Source organism: Pollachius pollachius, assembly GCF_949987615.1.
Source record: "Pollachius pollachius genome assembly, chromosome: 18".
NCBI lineage: Eukaryota > Metazoa > Chordata > Actinopteri > Gadiformes > Gadidae > Pollachius > Pollachius pollachius.
This window is the reverse complement of record NC_136951.1, coordinates 19,108,963-19,132,625: the sequence shown is the minus strand read 5'-3', so window position 1 is coordinate 19,132,625 and position 23,663 is coordinate 19,108,963. Positions and strand designations below refer to the sequence as shown.

General features: G+C 49.7%; 3 protein-coding genes across 4 annotated transcripts in view; 2 read left to right on the top strand and 1 right to left on the bottom strand.

Moving 5' to 3' along the window:
- The window catches only part of fgd6 (FYVE, RhoGEF and PH domain containing 6), a 21,152-nt gene extending 19,186 nt beyond the window's left edge, over positions 1–1,966 (bottom strand). The window contains 2 exon segments of the mRNA XM_079755353.1: positions 1–472; positions 1,719–1,966. The exon segment at positions 1–472 is cut by the window's left edge and continues 502 nt beyond it. Coding sequence (XP_079611479.1) covers positions 1–472; positions 1,719–1,728 — 482 coding nt within the window. The 5' untranslated portion in view covers positions 1,729–1,966.
- Positions 1,967–2,093: 127 nt separating this feature from the next.
- Positions 2,094–15,704, top strand: vezt (vezatin, adherens junctions transmembrane protein). Of its 2 annotated transcripts, none has more exons than XM_079755646.1 (12): positions 2,094–2,235; positions 3,294–3,419; positions 6,429–6,518; positions 6,764–6,948; positions 7,197–7,484; positions 9,294–9,440; positions 10,094–10,241; positions 11,232–11,623; positions 12,169–12,362; positions 13,077–13,183; positions 13,522–13,729; positions 14,118–15,704. In XM_079755646.1, exons 1-12 carry the CDS (start codon positions 2,200–2,202, stop codon positions 14,612–14,614), a joined length of 2,418 nt encoding a protein of 805 aa, XP_079611772.1. In that variant the 5' UTR covers positions 2,094–2,199; the 3' UTR covers positions 14,615–15,704. The 2 variants fall into 2 exon arrangements, with proteins under 2 accessions (XP_079611772.1, XP_079611771.1); XM_079755645.1 differs by having other exon boundaries at positions 9,282–9,440.
- Positions 15,705–16,837: 1,133 nt separating this feature from the next.
- On the top strand, positions 16,838–23,601 carry LOC307089714 (methionine aminopeptidase 2-like). Its single transcript, XM_079756126.1, has 11 exons — positions 16,838–17,007; positions 17,697–17,786; positions 17,882–17,941; positions 18,653–18,755; positions 19,275–19,436; positions 20,156–20,337; positions 20,536–20,630; positions 20,937–21,033; positions 21,337–21,440; positions 21,801–21,916; positions 22,465–23,601. The coding sequence occupies exons 1-11, from the start codon at positions 16,848–16,850 to the stop codon at positions 22,715–22,717; spliced, it is 1,422 nt and encodes a 473-aa protein (XP_079612252.1). The 5' UTR covers positions 16,838–16,847; the 3' UTR covers positions 22,718–23,601.
- The last annotated feature ends 62 nt before the right edge of the window (positions 23,602–23,663 follow it).

Here is a 23,663-nt window from a genome sequence, read left to right as displayed (position 1 = left end):
GTCACCGGGCTGACGTGCCCTTCAGTGGCGTTCCCGTTGTGCAGCCCCACCTCGTCGCACGCAGCGCTCCCGTTATCCCCGACGTTCCCGTGGTTCCCGTTGAGCAGAGGCGGGAACGCGGGCTCCGGCTCCAGCCCCCCCGGGCGGCAGGCCGGGAGGATGTAGTCGGACTCGGAGAGGCTGTCCCTCGGCGAGGATGAAGTCCCATTCTGGGTGCTGAGGAGGTTGACGCTCCCGTCGGGGTGGTCCTGGGACGGAGCGTGGGCGGCCGCTGGTTTGGCCTGTGGCACTAGCACACATGGTTTGGGGGCGAGGGCGGGTTTGGCTCTCTGCAGAGTACCAGGGGAGGGTGAGGGGCTGTGGACAGCGGGAGCCAGGGAGAGCAGGCCTGGCTTGGGGGCGATGGGAGGGGGAGAGGGTTTGGTGGTGGCGGGGAGTTTTGGTTTGGGAGCTAAAGGAGGTTTCTTCACACCTGGATCGAATAAGAGAGAATTAATGTTTTAAAGAATAATGTTGATATGTTATCATTGCAAGGCAGATACAAAAGAGCTGACATCCGCCACCGCTTTCGTCATTTGAGAAATAGACAGCTACATGAGGCTAGGTTCAAAAGGTCACCGTTCGGGTTACGGGCGGCTAATGAGGCAAGAATCGGGCATGGGAGTTCAGCGACTATAACGGATCAAAGCGGGGTCATTGCAGATCGTGAGATAAACGATTAAAACATATAAATGAAATAGTATTGCACGTTGATTCCACCACTCGTACCGCATCCGTTTCATACAACGGCTTTAATTAATTATAATGTAATTATAATGTAATTATCCTGTGATAGTCCTCTTACTTTGGGGGACGGTAACGAGACACATATGCGTTTGGCTGATATACAAACTTAACTGAAACATTGGATTATGAACAAAGAAACATGACTGAACTGTACGAGCTCCTCTCAGACCATTCAATGCCGTGGAATGCTCTTCTGTTACACTTTTTAATCATATTACGCATAATCACGTCTGTATCCTTGCTGTGGCCCTGCACTAGATTATCTGGACTTTCCTTTGCTTTGGTTTTGTGTTTCTAAAATCCCTCTTTTTCTATTTCCAGACAAAAAAAAGGCCAGCAGGACTGTATGGAAGCAGGCTTTAACACACCACACGAGACACGAGAAGCGGAGTCATACAGCGGATGTACGAGAAATAACTCAAAAACATATCTTGCGATTGAGGGGAACAGCCTTGGATTACCCGTCTGGTTACACTCACACACAACCATGTTTTTGAGCAGGCAATACATTTGCACAGTGCTAAAGTCAACATTACAGCGCTTGGGCTGCTGTTACTTGTTGCATCCACAGAGAAGCAGATGTGTTTTTAAAACAAAGGGCTGATGTGCCTCTGGCTCCGGGTCCGATAAGAGGACGTTAGAAAACCACTCTTTTTTTATTTTGATTAGCTCTGAATTTGAGGTCGAGCTCATCCTGTTTCAATATTTTGAGAGCTATCATTAGGAGTTAACTGTAATTAAGTTGGTCTTCGTAAGGAAAAACCCTGAGAGGACTCCGAATGCGTAATGCTTAAGTTTAGACCTCTATATGTGCGTGTTTCCAGATGTAAAGGCAAACGCAACAACACGCACTACTTTTTGCTTTTAAAACTCCAGTAAATGAATAGAAAAATCAGGAGATAACGCCAGGGCTGACTCCAGGAGAAACCAACCTGTGCTCATGACTCTCGACTTGCTCCTTTCTCCATGAGCAAAACGCAACTTTCAATGGAAGGGAGAGGAGGAATCCTGCGGTTTATCCTCCGTCCACATCCCTGTCAGCCCCACGACCCGCGGGCCCACACAGTGCTCACTTCCCCGCCGTCCTGTTCTGTCGCAGCGGTGAATAATCCACGTGTAAAGTATGAGCCTTTGTCGGTTTTCCCATTTTCCCCAAGTTTTTCACCCACGGTTTGTTTCCTTCCCCAACTCTTGCGCCCTCTCGGATCTCAACCAGCATCCGCCAGGGGCGCAATCCCGACCAGGCACCGCTAGCGAGGAAGCGACGGTCGGCGGGGCATTGTGGGAAATGTAGTTTTAAAATAAGTTTTGTTTCTGCGGCGACCAACCGGCGGCTAAAGAGAGCCTTCAACTTCTACTACAACACCGAACACACAGAATGCTACACCGTCCGTGTACCAATGTGGGAAAGCAATGACTGAGGAGCTGGATGAAGATGTGGTATTCGAGGTGGGTGTCGTTATGGTACATGCGGTACAATACGAGTAAATGCTTTGTCATGGTACCCGGGCTCCGAGTCCCATTCGGGGGCTGAATGGATCTGGAGCGCCCGGGTCGAGTCTGACAGCCGTACGGCTAACGCTAAGCTAGCAGCTGACGAACCATGCGATGATGGTCACACAGGCTGTGCTTTGTTACCGGGTCCTGATTCCTTACAAATCCTCCGATTTGGCTCCTTCGTACCTGTGTGGATGCCAAGTAGACGTGGTCGTCATGGGACTGGTTTAGCTGGGCGTGTGTGCGTACTGTTGCTGGGGGGGGTCAGTGTCACCAGACCTCGGGCGAAGAGGTGCCTATGCGTCTGTTCCGAATGAAATAAAATGCAATACAATTCACTTGGACTGGGACTGGGTCGACATGCGTTCTGATTTCGTCCGACAATGGAAGTGAGTTGTTTTTGTCAAATCTTATTACGGATCAGACGTGGTGCGGTATCGTTATGACTCTACATAAGTTATGCCTGCCATTGATAAAAAAAAAATAAGCTTTCTGTTTACATGTATTAGATACTCCATTCGTGTCGGTTGAGGAGGATCGTATGCAAAGGTTCTTGGCATACGATCCATCCATCCAAACAGGCCACTGCAGGTCTATATGTCTTCCTTGTCATTCCATTGATGCTATTATCTTTTCGTTCCTACTAAGTGGCCTAACCTAGACCAGGATGATGTCAAATGGATAATGATGGCAGGTGGACTAAAATGGATAAGGATTGCAGGTGGAGCCTGGGACAGTGTCGTCTCCGTTCTGTGTGTATGGCAACATGCTTTACCTCATTAATCTAGGCTACAGACTAATAACTTTTGTTTCCACCGTTAAGACACTTGGGTCTCTCAACCTGTTCCACTCCCAACGGTCCTGTTATCTCCTCCTCCCATCTACTCCTTCTCCCGCCTCCGCCCATCCACCATTCCTGACACCTGGTCATCTCATGTTTCCCATCCTTGCTCGCTCTTGGCCCTTTTGTATTCACTCTTAACAGTGCTCTCTCCGTTCTCTCATTCCAGAACTCTCCGCTGTTCCAGTACCTCCACGATCTAGGGCACACAGACTTTGAGGCGTGTCCCACGGGTTCTCAGGAAGATGGAGAAGGAGAGGAAGCTCCTCCCCTGGGAGACGCCCAGAAGCGTTCGGTGAGCGCATCCCTTCCAGAGAATACTCAGACACACACTCATACGACCCCATACCCTCCCCTTTGTTTTCAGCTGCCCTACCCTCAGGGGCCTTTGGTGCAGACAGACAGTTAATTACTTTACTGATCGACTCATCATTGAAACCCTCGGTTGACACATGCACACAGGTCATCCCCTCACAGAGTTTGTTGTTGTGAAATGCTTCAGTCTTGTAGGAGACAGGCATGGCACGGATATGTGCCCCAGGACAGGTCAAGGTATTTGGTGTTTTATTGTTTGAAATTAATTTGTTTAGCTTTTATTTCTGTAAATGTCCCCTTCCTCGTGTATCAGTAGAAAAGCGGAGCTGCTGCGATTACTGAAACAATCGTTGACTTTACTGCTGTCTCCTTGTCTTTGTGAGTCAGTTCTTAGTTATTGATGTTTTTATTTAGGTGTTTGTTGTGGTCTCAAACGCTCAATGGGGTTGCTGAAACATTGTTGTGGTTTTGTCCACGTTAATTCACAACATAAGGGTTACTTGGTGTGTGTGTGTGTGTGTGTCTGTGTGTGTCTGTGTCTGGCTTTTTGTCCTGTAATAGCACTTCTGATTTGATGGATTTAAGCCCGCAGGCTCTGTTCTGTATTACACAAATAACGGCTGACTCAAATGGATTCTTTACTCTCAGAAACTATTTAAATAGACCTACGTTTCCTTAGAAAAAAAGAGATGCGCCCTTCCATTGATTTTGCAATTGATGTTGCCTGTTCGTCCACCTCTTTCCTTTGCCCACACCGCCTCGAGACGACAGGATGTTACTCTGAACGTGTCGTTTGTCAGGAATGTTTCCATGCGTTAACGAGAAAACTGGACTGGTCAAGACAGGAAGGATTCTGGGTCATATCTCCTGTGTTTTGGTTTCCCTTTGTTCCTGCTGATAGCACTGGAGGAGGCTCGGATTAAAAGAGGGCAGGCCTTGCTGAAGCAAAGCAACGACGGTCTTATCTTTCTGCTGCCATGACCCACAGCTGTTGCATTATGGGGCTAGTTCTTGCTGAAGCTTTATTTACATGATGAGATGTTCGAGTTCGTGCAGGGGCCAGTTCAATGTTTTGATTTTCTTTACCCCGGTACTTATTTATTTTACTTTATTTACTTATTGCAAATGGGCCTTTCTAGAATGTATCACTCAGCAGTTATGTCTAATAAAGATATAAACTTGTTTATTTTGTTTGGCATGTTTATGTAATTACCCTTTTTGTTTTTTTACTTTTAGTGGTGTTTTTTGTTTTTTACATAATTTTAACGCGGAGTGAACGCAATCATGCTGCCGTCTAAAGGGACTTTGCCCATGGATGACGTTTTTTAAGAGGATTTGAGGTTACGACAGAAACGGCAGCGAACCGCTGTCAGATTGAGGCCAGAGGATTACCCCAATCAAATATTGTCCGGGGCATTCCGTCAGCGATTTGATTCGTGCAATGATGAGAACTTCACGTTCGCAAACCGTAGATGGAGGCCTTATCGCTTTACAGCTTTATGGGATGGTTGCATAGGGCCGATACAGTGGTGGCACCTCAGTTAGGTCACCGTCAAGGAGAGGCTCCTATCCGAAGACGCTTACAGTGAGAGAAAGGCCAAAATAAATACAGACCCAGCAGGGTCACGTGTTGGGAGTCTAGGATGCATTCAGGTCGACTGAGGGCACTGGCTCCTTTCCCCTGGGAGCCAAACATTCCAGCACGTATTAAGTTTATCCTCTCCCCAAAGTAAGGTCTTCTCTGCACGTACCGATGAAGTACCGTTGTGATATCTTTATTGCGCATGCTCGACACGTTTGGGTTTTTCTGCAGCCCGGAAGCCACTCTGGGCTCCGATTGTCTTCTTTAATTTGGTTCACAAGGCAGTAGTAGTCCACAGACATGAGGCACACAGAAGGTTTTGGCATTGACTGCGGGATGCCTGCAGAATACTAACCGACAGCAGGGGACCTCTTGTGTGCACAAGCCCCAGTTTGGTGTATGTCTAAACGTGTGTCTGTCTGTGTGTGTGTGAATGTGTGTGTGTCCGGCCTACCGTTCTGCCAATCGGCAGTCAATAAATCAATACATGTTTGTGGCCGTTGAACTTAATAACAATCCTGCCCTATGAACCCCCCCCCCCCCAGAATAGAGGGATCATGTAAGCCCATAACCCCTGCCCTCGCTTTACACACACGCACGCACGCACGTGCACACACACACAGGATGTTATTATGCTTCTGTGCTCGGGCCACTGTTAAACACACCAACACGGATCCAAGCCAAGCACTGTTACCAGATTAGGAGGAGACTAAAGCCTATTCATGATAAGGAGAAGGTTTGGATTGCGGTGGATTTTCCCCCTCCTCTTGGAATGCGGTGTTGTCAGTGGATTTATAAAGAAGGAAGTCGGATGCTCTGTTGGGGTCTGTGTGTCTGCATGTGTTTAGACAAGTCTGTCCAAAGTGTTTACAATAGCACTGCCTTCAGCTGCAACCCCTACGACACGCTAACAAGCAGTGCTAAGATGGGGGAGTGAGTGTGTGTGTGTGTGTGTGTGTGTGTGTGTGTGTGTCCGGCCGAAGAGTGACAACACCAATTTTTAACACCAATCCGCATGGAAGATACAAGGAACATGCATCACGATTCTTTTCTTTTTTTGCCGAGTTTGTTTTCTTACTGTCAACATGTTATGCTGAGTGTCTAAGCACGTGTACGCACTCATCCGTGCACTCAGGCACTCACGTGCACTCTCTTACTTAGAGGGACTCGGCATGGTGTGTTTCTTTTCCTGGGGAAAGGCGAGAGTGCCTCTGCAGTTTTCTTGGTAACCCAGTGAAAGCGGAGGGTTGGCAAGGAATTCTGGGTAAAATAGTTCTTTATTTAAACCCTGGACGCGTGCCAGCTCAGACAATTGGTACCTTCGCCGCGGCCTGGAATGCCCTGCACGAATCAAGACCAGCCTCTGAGCTTGACCTGCTGCCCCGCCCCCCTCTGTGTGATTGGCAGGGAGGTCACCTATGGAGGCTGGCCCACGCCTTGTGGCAGTGGAGCCCGATGGGAAAGGCCGCCGCATGCCAAACACTGGAGCGGGAGCTGGTGAGTTAACAGTGTTGAGGGTGAAACAATACTCGCCGTTAACCCTTTTACTGTACGCTTCTCTTTTTTTGAAATAAACGCTGGCGTCAAGCAGCATTTGCTAACGAAATATTGTTTCATGTGTGCACTGATGGTGTGTTTATTTATACAATAAAGCAAGTCTAAGTTGTTTTTTTTAAATAAATGCTGGCGTTGAACTGCATTCTATATTCATATTTTACATTACCCCCCCCGGTGGGTACCAGGACTGCGTGTTCGGCCAGTACTCGGTGCGGTGCATCCTGGACCAGGACGTCCTGCTGCAGGAGGACGTCGAGCTGATCGAGCTGCTGGACCCCGGCCTGCTAGCCCTGGGCTCTCCCGCCGACGGCTCCCCCGGCCGCACCGCGCCCCTGCCCCGGCCCGGCCTGCTGGCCAGCCCCTCACTCTGGTGAGAGAGAGAGAGAGAGAGAGAGAGAGAGAGAGAGAGAGAGAGAGAGAGAGAACTTTCTAAAATCCATATTGTTTATTGATGTTGTTGATGATGGTACTCACTGTCTTTTAATCAAGGTGTGGTCTGGGTTCCTCTAGGGGGCAGCAAAACTCCCTAACCCTCTCTAGTGTTTAGTCGCCCTGTTCCACTTTCGGTCCGATGTAGCTTCCCCCCCTCACCCTCCCCTCGCCCCCTTCCTCCCCCAGGGACGCTGCGGGCCTGGTGGGGCTGGCGGCCGTGCTGCTGGGCCTCTTCTCGGCCGGCGGCGGGGGCTGGTCCCTGGCCGGCCTGGCCCCCTGGGGCCTGGTGCTGCTGGGCTGGGCGGGCGCGCGGGGCGGCCGGCTGTGGCGGCGCGGCCGCGCCCAGAGGGCGGTGCACGCCACGGCCTCGGCGCTCCAGGCGCTGGTCCACGACAGCAAGGCGCTGACGGGCGTGTCCCGCAAGGCGCTGCGGCTGGTGCAGGAGACGGAGGTCATCTCCCGCGGGTTCACCCTGTACGTACCTCTTGGATCTACTCTGTGTGTGTGTGTGTGTGTGTGTGTGTGTGTGTGTGCGTGTGTGTGTGTGTTTGTGTGTCTAGGCCCGGCGCATGCCCTTGTGATTTCTCCCCTCCAATACCATATAATGCAAATCATCCATAATGCATCCACATTTTGCCGATGCGAATGATACACCTGCATGGCCTTGAAGTTTTTCACGTGTAGTTTTGTGTTTTAAATGATCATAACCATGTAGACATAGTAAATGCCTAACCTGTGGGGGTCAGGCCTTTTTTAGCTGTAAAAATGTTCTTCATTGGATGGTAAACCGATCCATTCGGCTGATTCAGCATGTTTTGCGATCCCTCCCAAATCCAACCTGACTAAAATGATCACGCCCTTCCTTACTCCTTGGTTAAAGGATCCAGTCCTAGTGCTGAGCTCGGCATGTTTCATGGATCAATGATTTCAAAGTTTAGATCCCCAACATCAATCATGCTATGTAATGCGATGTTACCCTTGCTCTTTCTGCTTGCGCGCGTTTGCCCTGCTTCAGTGTTACTGTTGCACATCGTAAATCAGTGTAATTACACATCTGACTTTACTATTTAATCAAAGCATGCTACCTTGTGATGCTAGGGGCCATGTGTTCTAATGGTGTAATCCATTTGTATGGTACGCCGGTACGTGCTAGTCGCAAGTTGTAAGTCTCCCAGCTTTCTTGCGGCATTTCACGGAGGAACTCGATTCTGAAAGTAGAGCGAGTTCAGTGAGGCCGACTGTACGACTCGACAACATTAATGGCTGCGCCCTCAAAGAGATTTATTTTCTTTGTATTTGTACCACGTTGGTCATTTTATCGATTTCATTTATCGATTTTAAATGCTCTTACACACTTGATTACATTGCTACTTTATTCCGATCACCAGTTGATGCATTGCACGGTGTTGCTGTGCGTGCAATACAACGTAATGTTGTGTTGTTTGTTTTCGAGCTGGTTTGCTAAAGAGGCTAATGTAGCTACCAATAACAATGACTAGCCAATGAGCAACGGGAACGCTATAAGTGCTGCAAGACAGGAAATTACGTCACGTTCTCACTAGAGCAGGTCGGACGTACCGGCGTACCATACAAATGGATTACACCATAACCAAAGCCCGCCCTCCTAGTGCAGCATGAGCCAATCGCCTCGGGCCACTGTGGTCATGTCTCGCTGTTGTGTGGTGTGTGGTGTGTGGTCATGTCTCGCTGTTGTGTGTCGTGTGTTGTGTGCGTGTGGTGCGTTGTCATGTTTTTCTGTTGTGTAGGGCTGGGCGATTAATCAAATTTTAATCGCGATTTCGATTTTAGCATCAAACGATCAAAAGCTAATATAATCGAGTTTTCAATTATTATTTTTTAATTTTTTTAATTTTTTCATTAAATGTTTTATAGAAAGTAGAACAGCTGGATTCCTATCCGTACATAATTTTAGATTTAAAGTTTTCCTTTTTGACCATTTTGTGTATTTATTCAGGCGAAATTTCAAAGTTCTCAGTTACAAAATGTTTTTTGGGAGAGACATGCTGAATAAATACAACATGTTTTCAAACTCAAAAGTAATCTTTGAACAATCCTGATTTCAATATGGACCAAAATAATTGTGATTCTGATATTTTTTCAGAATCGAGCAGCCCTAGTGCGTAGTGTGTGTTGTTTGTGTGTTTGTGAGTTGTGTGTGTTTGTGAGTTGTGTGTGTATGTGCGTTGTGTGTTTGTGCTCCCCGGCACCTCAGGACGTCTGCACAGTACGTATCACATTTCACTTGTCAAGTTTGCTCGACAGGGTGAGCGCGGCCGGCTCCTTTAGCAGGGCGGGGCTGGGGGCGGAGCCTCGGGGACAGCAGCTGATTGGTCTGCGGAAGGCACTGTACCGCGCGCTCCGCACGGCATTCCGGGCTTCCCGCCGCGCCACGTGCCACATGCTCAAGTCATATCCTTCACACGCACTCCACGTGCACTCTGGTGGGAGTCGATGTGTTTATCGCCGCCGTTAGAATCTACTGCAGTTCAAAAAGAGACGTTTGCCATTTAATTAAAGGTGACAAATCATACCACCAGGTGTGAGTGTGATTAGCCGTCACAAGCCATCTTCTGACATCACAGGTGGGCGTGTCCACCTAGATGCGTTCTGGATAGATCAGTCCACCGGCCTACCCAGTGGACTGTAGCAAACGTTGCTCGACTATCCGTCACACATCTAGGTGGACACGCCCGTCTTTGATGTCAAAAAAGAGGCAGACGTTCAAAACGGCTTGCAACAGCTAATCACACTCGCACATGGTTGTATAATAGGTCCCATTTTAAAGAGAAAGTGGCAGTGCAATATTTGTGAGTTTGGTGCCACTGTTAACAATCAGGGAACACTGTAAAATGTAATTATTCGGGGCTGTTGTTCTGATAAAACACTGGTTTTAGTCTAGCGTATTTCTAGCCACTAGTTTCTTCTAAAAGGGTTAGCTATAGCTATTGCTACGGTTGACCAGGCTTTGTTTGAAGGTCTTCTGCCCGGCTTTCCCGACCGTAAGGGCACATGACGCGTTTCGTTCCGGTCGTAGCCTCGACCCCTCCTTAACGCTCCCAAACGTTCCCGCTGAACTCGGAGATCGACAACGTGACCAACTACGTGTCGGCGGTGCCGCTGAAGGAGCTGGGGCTGGGATTGGGCGTGGAGCACGTGGGCGACGAGCAAGCACAGGACCTCACCGACGACTACAGCCTGCCCGCCCTGAAGGTCGGCACCCCCCCTAACCCTGACCCTGACCACTATGAGAGGGGTCAGGGGTCACCACCCCTGACCCTAACCCTGACCACTATGAGAGGGGTCAGGGGTCACCACCCCTGACCCTAACCCTGACCACTATGAGAGGGGTCAGGGGTCACCACCCCTGACCCTGACCCTGACCACTATGAGAGGGGTCAGGGGTCACCACCCCTAACCCTGACCCTACCCACTATGAGAGGGGAGGGGTCGGGGGTCACCCCCCCTAACCCTGACCCTGACCACTATGAGAGGGGAGGGGTCGGGGGTCACCACCCCTGACCCTAACCCTGACCACTATGAGAGGGGAGGGGTCGGGGGTCACCACCCCTAACCCTAACCCTGACCACTATGAGAGGGGAGGGGTCGGGGGTCACCACCCCTAACCCTAACCCTGACCACTATGAGAGGGGAGGGGTCGGGGGTCACCCCCCCTAACCCTGACCCTGACCACTATGAGAGGGGAGGGGTCGGGGGTCACCACCCCTAACCCTGACCCTGACCACTATGAGAGGGGAGGGGTCGGGGGTCACCACCCCTAACCCTAACCCTGACCACTATGAGAGGGGAGGGGTCGGGGGTCGGCACCCAGGGGGCGATGGCTGGGTCCGAAAGAGGGGGAACCTCCCATCCATCCCAGATCTACAACTAATGCGGGAAATTAGATGTGTGCATGGTTTTATTTATTCATTCATTCATTCATTTATTTAACTAGGTCTCATTGAGATTAAAATATATTTTCAAAGAGCAAATGCAAAAACGCATCAACGTTTACGAGGAAAACATGAATCAATAAATAGTACACTGAGGCGGGGGTCAAATGAAGAGATTTAGTAATGTATGTACTTCATGTGCGGGATGAGAAATGGTGCTGAACGTGCACGGGAGTCCTCCAGGAGGTACACCCACACTCACCCCTCTCTCTCTCTCCTTTTTGTCCCTGTGCTGCCACCGTCCCCACAGCTCATGTTCCAGCTGTGGGTCGCCCAAAGCTCCGAGTGCTTCCGCCGCCTGGCGCTGCTGCTGTCGGCACGGCAACAGGAGGGGACGGAGCCCGCCGGGGGGGCCGCCGCCGCCGCCGCGGGCCTCAAGCCTCCCCCGCCCTCCCCCTCCCCCTCTGTCCCCTCCCCCCTGCACCGCTCCATCCCCGCGGTGACGGAGCCCCTCCACCACGCGCTGGCCGGCTGCCTGGGCGAGGTGCAGCGCAGCTACGACTTCCACCGCTACTTCGAGACGCAGCCGCGCGGCGCGGGGTCGGACCGCGCCGGCCCCGCCCGCCAGAAGTGCCGGGAGCTCAACACCCTGCACACCTCCATCCGCAGCCTGCAGCTGCACCTCAAAGCCCTGCTGAGCGAGTGAGCGGCAGAGCTGATGAGACGCGCGCACGCACAAACACAGAAACACGCACACTCGCACGCCTATCTCGGCATGTAAGGATGTCCCTGATGCAACACACACAGGTCACAACCTGTTCCAGGCAGACGCCAAACCACATCACCTCAAACCAAATGGGCCCCTGCTAAAATCATTAGAGCAGTTTGTTTCCAAGAAAAAAGGAACATCTATATTATACGTTTTAAGAAGAAGAATCATCCTGAATTCTGAACGATTTCCAATTCAAAGTTCTTCCGATTGTCATTCGGAATCTCTTCCTGAAGTTCTTCCGATTTTGACGTTAAACAACATCACCTAAAACCAAGGTGACCCCTGATAAAATGTTTCGCCCAGTTTGTCTACAAGGAGAAAGGAAAATGAAGAATATGTTTTAAGAAGAAGGAGAATCCTGAACTCTGTCACGATTCTCCAATTCAAAGTTTTTCCGATTTGAATCACGAATTTTGTTCCGATTTTCGTTCTGAAATTCTCCCGATTTTGATTTGGCGTTCCATCCCCCCCCCAGGATGATCATCCTGGAGGACGACCTGGAGAAGATGATGGTGTGCGGGGAGCGGGTGGCTGCGCCCCCCCCGCTGTCAGGGGAGGGCTACCTGGAGCTGAGCCAGCGGCTGCACACGCTGAAGCCCCACATGCAGGCCAGCAACAGCTGCTGGGAGGAGACCGTCGGCCAGGTGGACCGCATGCTGAGACGCACAGGTGAGTGTGGGGGTTACAAGCCGTTTGGAAAATCTGCCTCTTCTGACATGACGTGGGCGTGTCCTATCTATCCGTCATACATCACAGGTGGACACGCCCACCTGTGATGTATGACGGATAGATAGGACACGCCCACGTGATGTCAGAAGAGGCGGATTTTCAAAACGGCTTGTAACGGCTACTCACACCTGGGGGTATGATGTGGGACCTTTAGCTGGTGTTCTGCTGCGGTTTGATCGTGACCCTATTGGACGTGTCAGCCATTTTAATGAATGTGCTAACGCATCGTCTCATTGTATTGGGTTTGGTTGACCTAGATACTTTCAGCGCAATTCGTATTGCTAATATGGAACAAATTAGCAGTTTAAATTATTTGATGAGCTGCTCTTAAAAGGGGTCTTCAACCCCCCCCCCCCCGGCTGTTAATATCTCTTTAATTTAACGGCTGTTAAACAACAGATTAGGTTATGAAAACGCACTGATTTCAGATGTGCACACCCAAACACACACTTTCAAAGCAGGCCGTGTTGTTGACATTTATTTTTAGCGCAGACTTCCTCTCTACCGTCTCTCGGGAAGGAAGTGCTTCAGAATATAGGACAAGAAAACCTAGCAGGCATGCGGGTGGGAGGCCTTGGGCCAGGGGAGGGCTATTGTTGTTGTGTTGCGTTGTTGCTTCTGTGGTTACCATGGTTATCCCCTGTCGCTCCACAGACAATGCTGCAGGTCCGCGACAGTGCGCCCCCACCGTGCCCCACGTCCCGACCCCCACGCCGTCCTACCCGCTCATTCTGGACCGGGACACCGTACCAGAGGAGCTGGTGAGCCCTGAAGCACACCCCCCCCCCCCACAACAAGCCAACTACACCCCATTCCTGGAGCGTCTGTCGGAATTAACCTCTCTCTCTGTCTCTGTCTCTCTCTCTCTCTGTCTCCATCTGTCCCTCTTTCGCCCGCCCTCTTTCTGTCCCTTGGGTCTCTCTCTCTCCCTCCCTCCCTCTCCTTCTGTGTATCTCTCTCTCTGTCTGTCTGTCTCTCTCTGTGTCTCTCTCTAACCTCTGTCTCTCTCGTCTTCTTTCCCAGAAGTCAATTCAATTACTCTTTTAGAACGTGAAACGGTTACATAGACTCTCTCTATCCTTCCCCCCTCCCCCCCCAGGAGTGGGAGGCCTACGTGTCCGACTCTGACTCGGAGGACGACCGCGGGGGGGCCTGGTGCGACATGCTCTCCCCCGAGGAGCGGGACCGGCAGCGCTGCGACCGCGAGGAGTCCCGGCGCGTCCTGTCGGAGCTCAAGGCCGTGCTGGGCTTCCGCGCCTCCGAGGGCGAGAGGCTCAAATGGAAACAGCTGCTGTTCAACGACCAAGGTCCGCGCCCGGGAACCGAACCGACACACCTCGTTTCCATGCTTGCGTGTTTGTTTTCCTTCCCACTCCCACTAGAAGCGACCAGTGGGCGGTTTGTTGTGGCTTAAATGGTCCGTAGTGTAGCGGAGGCTTAGCAAGCGAGCTAACAACAATACATTTTGACATAAACAACGATGAAGCGACTAAAGTAACACGACTCACGAATTGACAAAGCAAACAAACTTGTCGGCGAGCGGGGAAAAAAAAAATCAGATTTCATGAGATTTATTTCACGAGGATTCAGAATGTTTTCGTCTTCAACAGTCTCCATTTTTCACATTTGTATCTTTTCGGCAAACTCGCGTCATTTGAGTGTCTTGTCTCCCTGTGTCATCGCTTCTTTCTCCAGCTGCTACGACCCCGTCCAACGCGGGGCCGCTGGACACTGCGCCACCCCCCAACGCCGCCAGTAACCATAACGACCAGGACCACGACGGAGCGGAAGGAAAGGAGACCGCAGAAGAGGAGAAAGAGCGGGAGCCGGCCACCGAGTTCACCTGCGGCCTGGACAAGATGGCGGCCGGAGAGGGGGAGGAGCCTCGCGCGGAGGGAGCGGGCCGGTCCGAGCTGTACCAATACGACGGGCTCCTCGACGGCGGCGAGGGGGAGGGGCTGGCGGATTTCCTGCTGGCGCCGCGCGTCCCGAAGCTCTCGACCGCGGACAGACTGACGGAGCTTCACGGGGCGGAGGCCCTCAGCATTAGCTCCGCCCTCGCCGCCCAGGTGGCGGCGCGGTCGCACGCCCTCGTCCACATGGAGGAGCAGACGTTCGGTGACGATGACGAGGAGGAGGATGAAGGGGAGGCGGGGGCCCGTGAGGCCCCGGGGACGCAGGAGAAACACTAGAAGCAGCTTTAAACAGAAACAGAAAACAGGCGGAGTGTTTGGGATGCTTTATTTATTTCCGATGCGGTTCCGAGGTCCTCTTCGATCGAGCTGCGTTGTGTTGTGTGTGCGTTACATCGGCTCAAGTGTTTGTTGTTGTTGTGTGTGTCGCGTAATCACCCGTCAATCAACCCGCACGCCGCGTCCGTCCGCTGTACGCCTCTCTCTCTCTCTCTCTCTCTCTCTCTCTCGCTCTCTCGCTCTCTCGCTCTCGTTCTCCGCCTGTTAAACCATCTCCACTCAGGAACCTCCTTCTGTCAAAAGGTCGAGATCATGAATGTCTGCAACATATATTCTAATATGTTATAATCTTTTTTATTTAAGAATGATGTAGAAAGGCCTTCAAATTTGTAAAACTCCATCGCTGTTAAACAAGAAATTGTTCTTAGTGCTGAATGGTTTGGAGAGCTGCTAATGCGTCCTGAGATCAGTCCTGCTAATGTTCCACTGCTGAGGTTATAATTTGGTACATGGGATGGTTGTAGTTATGAACAGACTGTAGTTCTCGTTACAGATGCAAAACTGAAGCAAAAAGACTTGGATTGGGGGCTGTTGAAAAATGAATGAATAGCTCAATAGGTCTTGTGGACAAGTGCACATGTCGTGTGTGTGTGTGTGTGTGTGTGTGTGTGTGTGTGTGTCTTTTGAAGTTTACTCCCAATAATGTACACTCTGTACATTATTATATATTGTGTGAGTGATATATTGGAATTAAGCTTGACCTCAACACTGTTGTGTCTTGTGGGTTAGTGTGTGTGTACAATCCCTGGAGACGTCAGCTCAAAGCATCTGTTTACATGGCCATGATCAGTTCAGACGCCCCACGTTGCATGGTGGTGTAGCTCAACTTTTGTTAAGAACGTAAACAAAAACAAAAAGGCAGTGTGGGTCTGTGTTTTCTTACATATATTAGCGTGATTTAAACACTTTTGTTAATAAATTAACGATAATTACGAGCCTCCCCGGGGAACCAGACAGAAGAGCGGACACAAACTGTCCCAAGAAGTGTTAGTCCCGCCCTCCTGCATTTCATAGGTGAAATTAAAGCTATTCTGGAACTGTATCTGTGTTTTGTCATTCGTTGCTTGGGGGGGCACTCCGGTTTCCCTCCACACCCTAAAACATACAACACAATACTCCTGCCCTGCCCTTGGGCAAGGCATGGGCACCACAGCCGGAGTCGGCAGCCCAGTGCAACTTGTGTGTTCGGATGACTGCATTTCTTCATGGGGATTAATGTCTCAAGAAGTTTAAAGGAGACATATTTCACCCTGAGGTTTATAAGCCCCAGCAAGCCCCGTTTGGCTGTCAGTTCTGTAGTACAAAGAATTATCTGGGATCATTAGCTTTAAACCTGTCATGTTTAGATTGTATAAAAAAATTAGAAATACAAGTCTGACGGAGACCAACGACAGCCAGTTAACCTGCTCAGCAGAAAGGATGACACTGAAGCATGCCTTGGGAACACGCTGTAGCAACACGCACCGGCAGCCACTGGTGTTGCAGGAACATCATACTGAAAAATGCTCAGATATTAGTTCTCATGATCAATATTGCAACGCTGCTATCTAGTGGCCATTACTGGTTAAGACCACTAGTTTCCTTACATATGGGTTATCTTTTTTGTACAACGCACACCATTGAAACAAAAAGGGCCTCTACAACTGGGTGAAAGAGGGGAAATTAAACAGTTAATTGACAGTATACTTGCAACGTCCCACTGGGCACTTTTTGTTTTGTTCCACACTGCTGATTCGAGTAGCATGCAGCTGTCGCCCCGGAGCCGGGCTTGTGGTGTGGCACTGGCAGGTCCGGTTTTTACGACTTTTTTTCGAAAAAAAACAAGTCGATTTTTTCAATGAACATTTTTCTTGTTAAATTTCAATGAAATAATAAATTAATAATAAAACATCATAATAATAACAAATATATATAAAACAGCCAATAGCTATATTTATAGCTATATATATATATATTTATTTTATTTATTCGATGAATTCTTGTTATTAATTAATCATTTTCTTGAAATTTAACAAGAAAGATAAACGTCGACTGCGGCAGCTAGCGGCCGACTGTGACGCAAAACGTCGAAAAAGCCGAAAGAAACACACCACAGGCCCCCCCACCGACCACTTCTCCCATAAGCCATTGCGCTTCGCTTTTCCCTTTTTTACAACCCTCTGCTGCTGCGATCATGGCGGCGGTGGTACAGGAGCAGGTACCGGACCCGAAACCCGACGAGCTGGACAGCGTCCTAAATGGCGAGGTAGAGGAGAAAGAAGGCGCCGACCCGGCCGGAGAGACAACGAAAAAGAAGAAGAAAAAGAAGAAGAAGAGCAAGTCTGCAAACACGGGTAAAGGGGGTCGCCGGGCTGTTCCTCCGGCTAACATGCTAGGTAGCTAGTCGTTAGCCATGCGGAGCTGGGAGTAGTGGGGCGGGCTGATGGGAGACAGCGTGCCCCAGTGCCAGGTCAGGCCTTCAGTAACAAACAAGCCTTGACTAACCTCTGAGTGTCATCTAGACTCTAGTGCAATGGTAATGACAACTTCACAGCAGACGGGGATGAAATGCATGCGTGGGGTTTGATTATAGAAGGTGGCAGTGGAAATCCCAACTCCTGTCCCAACAGTGCGGGCCGGCTTTAGTTGGTGCTGCTGACAGCGCAGAAACTCTGCCATGCTTTGGGTTTGTTCATTTAGCTGGGATCATGTGGCCCACAAAGACTTGGGCGAGCGATGGCCCTTGAGTGATGTATAGAAGTGAGCGATAAACTCACTGTAAGCGAAGCAGTTTGAGCCCGATTGTGTATTCTACAAATTACTCTGAAACTATAGCTTTTTTTTATATTTCATCATAATCTATTCCGCATGTAACGATGGTTAATAAATGTTCTACTGCAGTCCGGTTCCCTGAGAATTTATGATGTCGTTAAGATAACGTCACCCGTCACAGTTGAACTTGTTGCCGTGTTATAGCGGAGTAACGGCTGAGAAACATGTGAGTAACATGTGTTCAACGTCCTCTTGTGTGTTGAATTGACAGTTGCCGAGCCCGCGGTGGATGAGGTGGCTGAACTGACCAAACAACTGGATAAACAGGCCGTCGAGGACAAGGAGGAGGAGGGGGAGGACGGTAACGTGATGAAATTCTGACATCTCATTTTGGAAAGGGCTTGCCGTCAAGCGACGAGTCGGGTCTCCCTTACAACTCTGAGGTCATGTCCACAGATGGAGACGACGGAGATGCAGGTGGCAAGAAGAAGAAGAAGAAGAAGAGGAAGAAAGCAGGTGACGCACTACGCCGCGGCTCAGACCGAGCCTCACCGTCCACGCACAGTCGCACACTGTAGCGTGGCACCACTGTGTCCGGGAAGCCTCACCCTCACTCGAATGTGGACACTAAATAAACCGCTGCCGGAAAAGGCCCCCTGCATATGCAGCAGAGTGGAGCATTCACGTAGCGTTTTGGGGAGATCGGCAAAAACCTTTTTTAACTTATGTATTTCAATAACAGTGAAAGAATGGAATCGAACTATGATCATAACTATGGTGACGATCATGTAAAAGTCATATGAATCATGTTTAAAACAAAACAAGGAAACGCTTTCGGTTCACTGGCTCTTTAAGTAAGAATTCTGGAATCCTGAATTTTGGGATTAAAATACCAAGATTAGACTGTTCAGGGGACTCCTGCTGGGAGCCTGCAGCTAATTGGATACTGCAATTGTCTACATGGACAGTATTAATCCAGTTTCTACTGACATTACCATGTACAGGGGATCCCTGTACATGGAAGTATGAAATGATGAACTAAGCATTTTATTTGTGTGCATGGAGGGCTCTCTAAAGGGTGCTGGTGTACTTCTATCTTGCCTCCCACAATGTATTTCCGATAGATGACGTGAACTCTAAACGTTAGCGTTGCGGCATTACGATGGGAAATCCATTAGGATGATCTGGAGAACACTGGTTTATGATTTTCTCCGTCCTCCTCTGCAGCCAAAACACAGACTGACCCGCCAACGGTGCCTATCTTTGACCTGTACCCCAGTGGAGTTTTCCCCGTTGGACAGGAGTGTGAATACCCCCCCGCTCAGGATGGGTAAGCAACAAGTGCACGAGGACACGTGCACCTGCAACACAGTTCATGTGTGTTGGTATTTATGTTGCTGTTACTTATGAGGTACCGCCGTTTGTATTGCTACCTTATGTCTACGTTGTGGAGTAAATGTTGGCGCTTTTCCACAAGGAATACGAGCACGTGCCGAATATTCAACTACAGATTCTTACTTAGGAAAAGAAAACTTTCCCCAACCCTGACCACTTTTAAATGTTAAAGACTGAAGACTTTTGTTTGCTTTAGCTTTCTGCTAAATCTTAAATGCATTGCACTTTCATTTTTTTTTTACTTTGCCTTTATTTTCTTTCACGTATCTATTTTACTACTTCAATTTATTGTATGTTTGCTTTAGCTTTCTGTTAAATCGTAAACGTATTTATCTTATTTTATTATTTCATTTTATTGTTCAATGTTTCTATGTGAAGCACTTTAAGTGCTGTATAACTTGAGTTGCCTTCCTTACCGTTTGCCAACGGACTCTGTCCTCCGCCCCCCTTGCAGTCGAACCGCGGCGTGGCGTACGACCAGCGAGGAGAAGCGTGTCATGGACAAGGCCAACGAGGAGGTGTGGAACGACTTCCGGCAGGCGGCCGAAGCCCACAGGCAGGTCCGGCAGCACGTCCGCAGCTTCATCAAGCCCGGCCTCACCATGATCGAGATCTGGTGAGCAGCCCTCTTCCTCCCCCTCTGTGCCTCGCAGCTCGCCTTCCCCTGTGGTCAATTCAGCAGTCGTACATCTGACGGAGCAAAGACTCATTCGTGAGCTGCCATGATATTGGGCGTCGGATTTCTCAGTAGATAATCAATGCGGTCATTTCATTGGGGTATTTACGTTCAATTACTCGTATTAATGATGCCGGTGGATTTGAGGTTCAACATTTTATAAATAAACATTTGTGCATTGTTGTGTTGTATCGGTTTACGTATAGTATCACTAGGTACTTGCCAATGTACGAAACACTTACTTGTTTTATGATAATCCTGTTTCTGATATGGAATCGGTTGGGAAGTGTTCACATGGGCAATAGAAATGCAGTTTCTGGTCTGACATCTTGTTCAGACTCCATCCGTCTCGCTGTTCCTCCGTCCTCTCTCCTCCGCCCGTTCCTTTCTTCCTTTTACTTCAAATGTTTGCTTGTATTGCTACTATGTAATTCAATTATAGCGAGCATTGATCAAACCGTTCCTTGAGGGAGGGATCCCCACTCTGCATTCCTTCTCAAGATACCTCCCTTGATCATTTCAACCTTTTCCTTGGGTCTTTGCGGGGCTAGGGGTTTCCGTAATGACAGGGCCTGTGAAGCACTTTGGGACTGTGATTTAACGGTTATGCATGTGACCTGGCCTGACCGTTGTTCCTCTGACCCCCCCCTCCCCCCCAGCCAGCGACTGGAGGACTGCTCCAGGAAGCTGATCAATGAGAGCGGGCTGAATGCGGGCCTGGCCTTCCCCACCGGCTGCTCCCTGAACCACTGCGCCGCCCACTACACCCCCAACGCCGGGGACCCCACCGTGCTGCAGTACGACGACGTGTGCAAGATCGACTTCGGCACACACATCAACGGTACGCACTGATGATCATCATCCTCATGGGCACGGGGTAGTAGCTAGGGGGTCTGACTCCCGGTCCAGGGGGTCTGACTCCCGGTCCAGGGGGTCTGACTGACTCCCAGTGGAGAGGTATCTGTGCTCTCGTCGTTGCTGTGGTCTTGCTTTGTGTTCCTAAACGTTGACGGTGTTCCTAATGTCTGTTTTTCTGCAGGGCGCATCATTGACTGTGCCTTCACTGTCACCTTCAACCCAAAGTATGACAAGTTACTGGAGGCCGTGAAAGACGCCACCAATACAGGCATTAAGGTAACAGGCGCGCACGCACAATGTTTGACAACGTATTACTTTCAATACTCTAACAAGACTGAATATCAGCACGACTGTGGTTATCTTCGGTATACAGCCTGTTGCCGAATGATAGCCGGGCTGATAGTCAGCGTAACGGCACTCCCTCTTATCTGCTCAAGATGAGTTGACCATCTGCCCGGGTGCACAGAAGTAGCAGACCGGTAGTTTGTGTAAGGAACGAGACACCTGCTCTGGTCCCGCGATGACGCCGCTGTGAAGTGTCCGTGTCCACCTGATCACTCGGTCTGGTTTTTGGTGTTGCAGGCCGCCGGGATCGACGTTCGTCTTTGTGACATTGGAGAGTCGATCCAGGAAGTGATGGAGTCCTACGAAGTGGAGCTGGACGGGAAAACCTACCAGGGTACGAGCTCACACGACGGGGAAGAGAGTGTGGTTCATAAGCACGTTTAACAATCATTCCAATTCCCCCAACGGCATGACGCGCAAAATAGAGCGTTTGTAATGAAATGTATAAACCAAACTAGCACACAGACGTGTGTGTGTGTGTGTGTGTGTGTGTGTGTGTGTGTGTGTGTGTGTGTGTGTGTGTGTGTGTGTGTGTGTGTGTGTGTGTGTGTGTGTGTGTGTCCTGCCACTCATGTAGGTCCTCTTAAACTAAGCTATAAGCCTGGTTAACGGTTTCTCTCCTTTCCCCACCTTCCAGTTAAGCCAATCAGAAACCTGAACGGCCACTCGATCGGCCAGTACAGGATACACGCCGGCAAGACCGTGCCCATCGTCAAGGGAGGAGAGGCGACGAGAATGGAGGTGCGTTCCGACACGTTGCGTTGGCTCTATCAATCACAGCACTACAAAAGCCCTTTCTTTGGATGCACAGTTGAAGTCTGATTGCTCATTAAGACTATGTTTGATTTGATTTTACTTTAGGCATTGTCCATCTTCCTCAAGACCTTTTACTTAAACCCATTTTACTTTTATCGTATTAATGTTCTCTTTCGCAGCAGACGGTATACCATTTAACTAAAAAGCACTACATGAACTGATGACAATCTGTGTTCCCCTCAAGCCTGTCCATATTGTGCTTGTTAAAATATGAATATGTACTTGATCGGACATGGTGTGTTTCCCTTGTAAATTGACACGAGTGGTGTTTGTCGCCCCCTGCAGGAAGGAGAGGTTTATGCCATCGAGACGTTTGGCAGCACAGGGAAGGGCATGGTCCACGACGACATGGAGTGCTCTCACTACATGAAGAACTTCGATGTGGGCCACGTCCCCATCAGGTGAGGCCCTCTCCACGTTCACTGGGACCCCTCACACCTTTATGTTCTCCATGCCCGGGGTGCCCGTGGTCCCGGGCATTGGCAGAGCACGGCATTAGCACGGCCAGGGTCTGGGGTTCGATTCCAGCATGGCTACCACATGCTACAAGAAATGTATGCACGTGGCAAAATATTTGGAGTTAAAGTCTTAAAGTGAACATCAGGGTCTAGGGTCTGCCTTAACGAGGTCGTCACAAAAAATGAGCTTGGTTTTGAATATTTTAAAAGGTTTTTTTAAAATTGCACAAATTCTTTGACCGACTGTGACTCACAACTGTGACTCCGTTGTTATTTTCACAATGCTTTTAGCAGCCCCCCCGGGCTTGACGCAAAACCCCACCACCTTAACTAACACATTTTCTGCGGGAAACCCTGAACGTCTGCCCGTTTTTTATTCTGTGAAAAAAGGGGCAGATGTAGAAGTCAGCCTTTGTACCATGAATAAGAAATGAATAGATGTAGCAGCGGTCATACTTAAAGTGGTTTGACTCGCTCCCCCCCCCCCGCAGGCTGCCCCGGGCGAAGCACCTTCTCAACGTGGTCAACGAACACTTTGGCACGCTGGCCTTCTGCCGGCGCTGGCTGGACCGCCTTGGCGAGAGCAAGTACCTGATGGCGCTGAAGAACCTGTGCGACCTGGGCATCATCGACCCCTACCCCCCGCTGTGCGACTCAAAGGGCTGCTACACGGCGCAGTTCGAGCACACCATCCTGCTGAGGCCCACCTGCAAGGAGGTGGTGAGCCGAGGCGACGACTACTGAGTGTCTCTCAGCACCGGACCTCCACTAAACTGCACCCCCCCCACCCCACCGTAACCCTTTCCTCTCCCCCAGCACCTTGCGTTCCACTTTACTCCCCTTCAACCAGAGAATAAACCCCGGTACAATCTTGGCATGCGCTCCGAAACCAGGAAAGAAAACACAAACGCAGGACGCCGTAATCTGCTCGGTCTTTTGTCGACAGCAGCTGCGGCGGTGATGTGTGGATGCTACTGTGAACCAACCGAAGCAGAATGCTATTATGTTTTCAAAGGCGTCAATATTAAATCTAGCTTGCAGGAGGGAACTCTCTTTTGTTCTCGCCGATGGCTGAAATGGGTCCGTTTATTCAGGGTGTCGGCCTCGGCTTATCCAGACATTTAAATAAAGGAAGCATTTGGCTTCCCCGACACACTGGTGTGTCCCTACAATCTCTTGCAGACCTCATTTTACACATTAAGAAAAGGTTAACTGTCAAACAGTTCAATATATTTAAGCTAATGCTTCATTGATTGTAACCACAGTATTGGAACAGCTTGTGCAAGGAGGGAAAACCCCATTTAACTATTCCACCCGATTCTCTTTTGCTTAAGCGTCACATAAGTTACCCGTTCTAGCGACGGCCAAATACCTAGTTCACGTTCAGGCACACGGCTGGACTCCCGTTCAAGGTGCCATCTTTCTATACAGACGCCGCTTCATCATGGCTGTATGTTTGGCCTCAACTCTGAGGGAGTGGACTATGCACAAGCCCTGCCCCTCCCCACTCCAGTCATGGTTTATTTTGAAATAGCTGCCGCCACTGTATGTTGCCAGTGTGTTATGCTTCATTACAAAGTTCAATGAAAACAGATTTTGTAAGATTAAAATGTTGCTCTCATTTTGTCTCCATGTGTGTTACGTTTGTGGATGAATAACTTGTCTTTTACCAGAACTCTCCTTAAAACAA